The sequence below is a fragment of the Sinocyclocheilus anshuiensis genome, unplaced genomic scaffold (genome assembly GCF_001515605.1).
Source record: "Sinocyclocheilus anshuiensis isolate Anshui unplaced genomic scaffold, SAMN03320099.WGS_v1.1 scaffold332, whole genome shotgun sequence".
In the NCBI taxonomy this organism is placed as follows: Eukaryota; Metazoa; Chordata; class Actinopteri; order Cypriniformes; family Cyprinidae; genus Sinocyclocheilus; species Sinocyclocheilus anshuiensis.
In genome coordinates, this window is record NW_015554181.1 from 562,416 (window position 1) to 571,329 (window position 8,914).

At 33.1% G+C, this 8,914-nt stretch overlaps 1 protein-coding gene across 1 annotated transcript in view; it reads left to right on the forward strand.

Moving 5' to 3' along the window:
• Positions 1–7,810, forward strand: part of LOC107671015 (nuclear apoptosis-inducing factor 1-like) — a 14,231-nt gene extending 6,421 nt beyond the window's left edge. Inside the window, exons 2-3 of the mRNA XM_016463840.1 lie at positions 3,650–3,691; positions 7,314–7,810. Of these exons, the coding sequence (XP_016319326.1) occupies positions 3,650–3,691; positions 7,314–7,750 (479 nt within the window). The 3' untranslated portion in view covers positions 7,751–7,810. The remainder of the gene's footprint in view (positions 1–3,649; positions 3,692–7,313) is intronic.
• Positions 7,811–8,914: the final 1,104 nt, after the last annotated feature.

Genomic DNA, 8,914 nt, shown 5'->3' on the forward strand with positions numbered 1-8,914 from the left:
AAACACATCTCTTCCATCTTTATTTGACCCTCTAACTCTAGCACTCTCTATTCTAATTCTATTCTTTATATATAAAAAAAAACTTGCACCTTTTAGACTTATTTACTATCTGCTTGTTTTCTTAAAAAAAGATAACACTTGCTTCTCTAATCTTTTTGTATTCTATCCATTTGTTTTCTTAAATGTCTAAATGTAATGTAAATATATATATATATACTGTATATATATATATATATATTCTTATATCTTTGTTATTAAACAGCTCCCTCCTGTGGTTGAGAATACGTCATAATTCTAGCGCACATGTAGGATGTGGTAATTTCTGATAACTGATAACAGTTTCCACCAATAAAAAAGAAAGCTCTGTCACCGACAATGGCAAATCTAAGCCAATGGGACTCGTAAGAGGCGACGAATGGGCGGGACTTCAGCCATTTGCGTCCGCAAACGTTGTTGTTGGAAGAGAAGTCGATTCAAGAAGTCATTACGCTGCGCAATTGTATCAGGACAAAAACGTACTGTTTTTACGTATTCTACGCAATTTTATATTACCCCACACTCGTAGACTCCCACACTCACTTAGGCATGCCGTAGCCAGGGTTTGAAAATTAGTGAGGTCTGGGGTAATAACCCCTGCAAAATACAACTCATTATATACACTAACACTTTAAAAGAAACAGACATGTAGATATTTCTGAAAGATGATTTCTCTTTTTTTTGGAGGGATGAACGGGATGAAATTATACTATATTTATTGCATCAATCATTTTACTATTAGGTTAGGGTTGGATAATTGTATTAGTTGTTTATTGATCATGCAACAGTACATATTACTGTTGTAGTTTTTATTAATAACCATTGCTATATAGATGATAACTTTGTCTAGTGCTCTTATGAATGTTTTTTGCATGATTTGTGAAAATGTTACTACTATACTGAATGACATAATATAGACTTCTTCATTGCTATTGTTTGCATAAGCTATTGTATTTCATTCTGTAACCTAGTTCTACAGATCTGTGTACTAGTGTTAAATGCTACTGTTTTTGATAGCGTTGATAACGGTTCTGAGAGATAATATCATTATATTTTTATGCGTTTCCCTTAATTGAATGTGCTTTCCTGTCAGTAATAATCTGTCCATGGGCTTTTTTGGTTACTGTCGTTTCAAGTGCCGGCGATGCAGTGTTGCCAGATATTCCTATAAAAAAATAAAATATATAAATAAAATAATTTTTTTTCAAATCTATTGCAAATTAGATAAGATAAAGATATCGCTGACCCTAAACTGCAACATCCCACTTTATTAACAGTCTAAAGTGTCAAATTAAAGGGTTAGTTCACCCAAAAATGAAAATTCTGTGATTAATTACTCACCCTCTTGTCGTTCCAAACCCGTAAGACCTTTGTTCATCTTCAGAACACAAATTAAGATATTTTTGATAAAATCCGAGAGCTCTCTGACCCTCCCATAGACAGCAACGCAACTGCAATGTTCCCAGGTCCAGAAACGTATGGGCATCGGTAAAACAGTCCATGTGACATCAGTGGTTCAACCGTAATTTTACGAAGCTACGAGAACACTTTTTTTGTGTGCAAGCAAAGAAAACAATAATAACATAATTTATTCAACAATTCTTCTACCCGAGTTACCGTCTTCCGCCATTTTGGAGAGTATCCACTGAACGTAAAAAACGTTGATTACGTTCAGTGATAGCGCGCGCATGCTGACTCTTGTTTTTGATTTTAATGTTTGAATCCCCCAGGATACGTCGCCTCTTTGGAGGTATAAATTCACTAAAAACAGAACACTTGTTTATCAATGCTAACATGGTTGTAATTCCTGAACGCTTTGGAATACAGACCTAAGGTTGGTCTCTTTTTAAAAAGATAAAATATGTTGCACTCTAAAATTTCTATAAAATCAAAGCCATATGTCTAACCAAGTTATGTTCCAAATTTGAAGTTGATATCACCAAAATTGTGGTTCCTGTAAGTTTTTGGCACTATACCAAAATAACCACTGGGTTACACCCAAACTCCATTGAATTTTTTGCTGCGGTTTTCTGTCACAATATCACTTCTATTACAAAAAAGTCACCAAATATGGAACCTTGACTGTCAGACCTTTCCAATGATATGGGTTTTGTCAAGATTACAAAAAGATTTGATTTTCTAAAACACAAGCAACAAAATCTCAAGAGTCTATTTTAGATAAGTTTTTATATCTTGATTTATACCCCTAAAAGAGCGACGTATCTCCTGAAATACAAACATTTAGAGACAGATTATAAAAAATGTAAGCATTTAATTAATAAAATTTCAATGTAAGCTTTATAAGCTAATGCTGAACAACAGTAAGTCCCCTCCAACATGTGTAAATATGTGAACTACAGGGCCGTTTCTAGCCAATTTGACGCCCTAGGCGAAATTCCTATTGCCCCCCTGTTGCCACTAGATGCCTGTATAGCCCTATGTAACAATCCCTAGTGGCTAAGACATTGCACATAATTTACACATAAATCACACATAAATTAACTGTATTACATTTTGATTTGGATACAGCTCGCCTATGCCTAGAAACGGCCCTGGTGAACTAGATCAACTTTTATCAGAGGGTTAGTAGATTTCCCACGACAGGCAGCCATGCAGGTTTAAATGCTTCCTGAGCTAAACAAAAAATGTAGTAACAAAGTAACCTTATCTAAATATTCACAACAAACACTCTTTCAAAATGAAACCAAGAAATAAAACCTCAGTACATTAAGACGCATTCATTAACAAAACTGAAAATTTTTGTTCCATTTTACTGAAATGTTATGTTTAAATATGCAAACGATACATTAGCTAGTTTAATATGCATTAATTTGCATCATTTTCCAGAGCTCTGAACATTGGATTAAACCAGGTTCAAAATTCGTGTTTTATTTGTTGACATATTAGAAGTAATGATTTTTTACAGAGGTAATTTTGGGTTTCTCTTTTTATCACTAATAAATCAGAATCACTAATAAATCAGTTTTTTTAAAGACGTAAGATGTTATATAAATCAGGTTACTGACATATGAACAAACCCATTTGTAAAAACCTTCATAATAAACTAAAGTTTATATCTTGCCATTCTGATCTTTTTTCTCAGAAAAGTCCTTTCCAAAAGAAAATTGTAAGAAAGAAAGTCAAAATTGTAAAACAAAAACCCAGGATTGTGAGAAAAAGTCCAAAATTGTAAGATATAATCTTAAAATTGTGAGAGAAAAGTCCAAATTGTGCAATAAAACCCTAAATTGTGAGAAAATGTCCAAATTGTGAAACAAAAACCCAGAATTGCAAAAAATTCTAAACTGTAGGATATATACACAAAATTGTGAGAAAAAGTCCAAATTGCAGGATATAAGCTTAAAATTAGAGAAAAGAAGTGTCCAAATTGTAGGATATAAACTCAAAATTGTGAGGGAAAAAAAGTCAAAATTCTGAGATTGAGATATAACCTCAGAATTGTGAAGGGAAAATTTTCAAATTGTGAGCTATAAAATCAAAATATGCAAGAAAGTCCAAATAAAAAACACAAAACTGCAAGAAAAACTTGCAAAATATAACTTATATTTTGAGTTTTAAAAATTGAAATAAAAATGCGATTCTCTCTTCATAGGCATTCAGCCAGCAGCTGCGTGTGAGATAAAAACTCTTGAAGGTACGATTTTAGCTTGACTTATGATCTTCATCTAAGCCTATTTTCTGTTTATAAAAGCACAGTAGTGACCCTGGACCACAAAACCAGTCATAAGGGTTAATTTGTTGAAATTGAGATTTATACATCTGAATACATCTGAATAAATAAGCTTTTCATTGATGTATGGTTTGTTAGGACAGGACAATATTTGGCCGAGATACAACTATTTGAAAATCTGGAATCTGAGGGTGCAAAAAAAATCAAAATATTGAGAAAATCATCTTTAAAGTTGTCCAAATGAAATTCTTAGCAATGCATATTACTAATCAAAAATTAAGTTTTGATATATATACAGTAGGAAATTTACAAAATATCTTCATGGAACATGATCTTTACTTAATATCTTAATGATTTTTGGCATAAAAGAAACATGGATAATTTTGACCCATACAATGTATTGTTGGCTATTGCTACAAATATACCCCAGCGACTTAAGACTGCTTTTGTGCTCCAGGGTCAGCAGTGTTCAGAAGGTTACTTTGGAAATGTAATAGGTTACAGATTACAAGTTACCCTATCTAAAATGTATTAAGTTGTGTAACTATTTGAATTGCTTTATTAATGTAACTGATTACATTTGATTACCTTTCCAAATTTCTAATGTTTTCAACTGTTAATCTCATTCAAACATTTAAAGCAGGCAGGGTTAACCTTACTGTAGCGCTCAACACTGATTACTGTCACTTTCCAAATCCTTCATCACTTGAATTAAGATTATAATAATTTAATTTTAAAGCACAGCCACCACAAAATCAGACTTTGAGATCGTTCGGAGGTTAAATACAGATTTCCAAAATCATAACAAGAAATAGTTTAGGAGCTATGATACTGTTTTTGAAATTAAATCTTTGCATAGTTATGACAGGAAACACTGGCATCTAACCATGCCTTGGGAAAAAAAACAGTTAATCTTAAAAAACAAAGGACATACATAAACCCAAATTGTAAATAAAAGAGTTATTGAATAAGCATGTGTCCTATATTGTGTACTAAACTCCTGAAACACTGGTGTCTCATATTTTAGAGAAGTCAATGCAATTTATGAAAGAAATCAATTAAATCTGTATGTGTGTGAGAAAATTCAGATGCAACCCCCTTTGTAATCGTTAACATTATCATAAGTAACCGTAATTTAATTACACATTAACTGATTACAATTACATTTATTTTGTAATTACAGTTTTTTTTTCAACTGCTTACACACAAAATCTTTACTTGTCACACAATTTCAACTCAAACAGCAGAACCTCACACCAAATCTGCAAAACCATACACTAATTCTGGGCCTTTGACTCAGTTTTCAATTTCATAAAACACTTTTTGCAAAACACAACACACAATTCTCTATGCAACACACAAAAATCTAAGAGGAATTAATATTATGGCAAAGGTGTGTGTAAATGTTTGCTTTTGAGATGTGTTTGTGAGGCCTTTTTTGGATTTGCGTGTAAAGTTTTGGAAATGTGTCCAAGCAGTTGAAAAAAAAAAGGTAAATTACTTAATTTACATCGATGCAAACTCATCACCTTTCAGTGGCAACTCACTTTTTTGAGATCAAAATAGGTCACCTATGAGATTTGCTTGGATCCAATGAGAAAGTGTTTTTATGGGGGGGGGGTCTTACAAGGGTAAATAAAGAACGGGTTGTTTCAATAAGTTTTGCATAGTATTTTCTTTACTCCTTACTTCAAAAACTATGTCTAAAAAAACAGTAATATTTTCCTATTTGAGGTCTGAGATATGGGAACGATGAAGAGAGAAAGGGCAAATATTTTGCATTTTAGGTCAGCATTGCCGTCTAATCAGCCAATATTGTCTTAAATAGCCTGCATAGCACTTCATCTTTTATAACATGGGATTTTGACCAAACATATTCAATCTTGATTTTTGTAAAATGTTTTTTTTTTTTTTTTGAAAAATTACAGTTTTGGACATAATAAAAATATTTAAAAAAAATACCTTAAATGAGCATGTAAAGCAAATATCTTTAAAAGAAATTCCGCGTGGAGCATGCCCCCGATCCATGCACTGTTCTCACCTTTTTTTCCCCCTTACCTGTTTGCATCTCTGAATTTAGTTACATGTTACTTCCCAAACTGAGGGTCACATATGTGTGCGGGTCAAACACGAAAAAGGGTTTAACCATAAAAACAATAAGTGTAATACTGCTTTAAATTGTTGTTGCCCCCCCCCCCCCAGAATTGTCATGAACAAATATTTTCTAGCAGAGCATTTATTGTATTCTGATATCTTGTGCATTATTTACAGCTACTTTTGTCTCTGATGTTGTGAAAATCCCCCGGAAAATCATTTCCAGGGGAATTATTGTTTCTTAATGAGACAGTTCGTTCACAGTTGTCACTGAGTCTGTATATGATAATAACATGAATATGGTTCATAATAACGCACAGGCTTGTTGTGTCTGTACTGGCTTTATTCGCTCTAAAACAACAGTCCAACAATACATACATAGGTCAAAGACGAAAAAGGGTTTAAGCATAAAAACAATAAGTGTAATACTGCTTCAAATTGTTGTTGTTTTTCCCCCCCCAAAAAAATCTGTTTAATTTAATTGCAATTTTGTTTTTGTTTTTCTGAGCAAAAAATAAATATACATTTCGCCCTGATTTACAGAAGACACCCACTAAAATGTAATTCAGTGTAACAATCTTGTCAGGCATATTTATGTACAACAAAAATCAATTTATGACATATTAAAATACTAATTACTTTCACCCCAGATACTAATTAGTTGTGATTTTACATTTTTAAAATTTGCCACTATCCTAGGTTTTGCCCATTTGTCAGTAACATTTTTTTACTCATTTAAAACACAATCAAATTTAATATGCTCCCTTATTCTTTTATATATTTTAATATGTACACGTCAGAATAAGCATGTTGTTTGAATTTTGACATAAATATTGTGTTACACTGAATGACAACGTAACATTATTTCGACATTTTATTCTCCAAAAATTATTTGACACCTTAAAAGTAGACACTTCGCTTACATTTAATGTAGGGCTACACAATTAATCGAATTTCTAATCGCGATTACAATTACGGATGCCACAATTACGTAATCGTTCAAAGCGGCAATTAATCGTTCAAAGTCCACTTATGTTATTCTGCGTGCTTAAGATGCGTTTTTTTCTTTCTACATCTTATTTTAAGGGTTTTTCCATTGTTTTAATTTTAGTTTTAGTATAACATTATAATACCATTCATATTTTTACTTTTTTTATAATTTAAAGAAGAAACCAATCCGATGTATAGTTGACATTTGAGGCTTAATACTATAGAAAAGCACTAAACGTTTTTTAATTTAGAGAGTTTTCAGCTTGTTTATTTTCATATAAAAATACGGCATGCAGTTGCGTCAAGCAATGGTGTAGGCTACACATCATTCAATGTAAATTGTGATAATCGTAATTAATAATCACAATTACAATAATCGACGATTATGATTTTTGTCATAATCGTGCAGCCCTAATTCTATGGACATAAAATCACTTTTGTAAATGTCTTTTGATGCGGACATCTTAATGTCTTTGACCCATGTGTGATTATTCCTGCACAGCCGAGACGACGTACCACTCGCTGGAGGAAGGCATGGTGGAGTACTGCACCACCGAGACGCCGGTGACCGTGACCGCAGAGGCTCCGCTGGAGATGCTGGCGGCGCAGGCCGAGTGCAAACCGCAGGAACTGAAGAGCCGCATCACGCTCAACTCCGCCAAACTGCTGCAGGAGCACCGCGTCACCAACCTGCATGTGCGCGAGATCACCCAGCACCTGGAGAACCAGAGCGACCTGCTGCAGATGATCCGCCGCTCGCAGGAGGCCCAGGCCTGCGCTCAGGAGAGACAAGCCCAGGCTCTGGAGGGAACGCAGGCCGCCCTGCTCGCCCTCATCCAGATGTTCAGACCCGCTCTGAAGGACTTGAGGACGTTTCTGCAGAACGCCAACAGCCCACACACACTCAAAAAAATAAATCGTTGGTATAACTTAATATAATTATGACACACATTTCCACGCATTTGAATTATGTTATCTCAACTTAATCAAGGCAAATAGAACCCAAAAGCAAAGATCATCTTCAACCAACGAGATTAAATCTTTTTCGTTTGAATTATCTTGTGGATTTGCTTCCGTTGTCCTCATTTGTAAGTCGCTTTGGATAAAATAATGTCTGCTAAATGACTAAATGTAAAATATATAGCAGTCAAAAGTTTTTGAACATTAAGTTTTTTAAAGACGTTTCGTCTGCTCACATAGCCTGCATTTATTTGATCCAAAGTACAGCAAAAGCAGCAATATTTTGAAATATTTTGACTATTTGTTTTCTATGTGAATATATTTTAAAATGTAATTTATTGTTGTGATTTCAAAGCTGAATTTTTAGCATCATTACTCCAGTCACATGATCCTTTAGAAATCATTCTAATATTCTGATTTGCTGCTCAAAAAACATTTATTATTATGTTGAAAACAGCTGAGTATACATTTTTTCAGGTTTCTTTAATGAAAGTTCAGAAGAGCAGCATTTATCTGAAATAGAAATATTTTGTAACATTATAAATGTCTTTTGATCAATTTAAAGCATCCTTGCTAAATAAAAGTATTAATTTCTATAATTTCCTTCCAACAACAACAACAAAAAATATATACTGACTCCAAGCTTTTGAATGGTATAGTGTATAAAATGACAAAAGCTTTTTATTTCAGATAAATGCTGATCTTGGGATCTTTCTATTCATCAAAGAATCCTGAAGAAACATGTACTCAACTGTTTTAAAAATTGATAATAATAATAATAATAAAAATGTTTCTTGAACAGCAAATCAGCATATTAGAATGATTTCTGAAGGATCATGTGACACTGAAGACTGGAGGAATGATGCTGAAATTCAGCTTTGATCACAGAAATAAATTACAATTTAACAGATATTCACATAGAAAACTTTTAATTTTAAATATTAAAAATATTTCACAATATTACTGCTTTTGCTGTATTTTGGATCAAATAAATGCAGGCTTGGTGAGCAGAAGAGACTTCTTTAAAAAACATTCAAAATCTTACTGTTCAAAAACTTTTGACTGGTAATGTAGGACGGCTGATTATTGTTATAGATTGAAACAAATGTGCTTCAGCCAGGATAAAGAATATGAAAAGTGCTC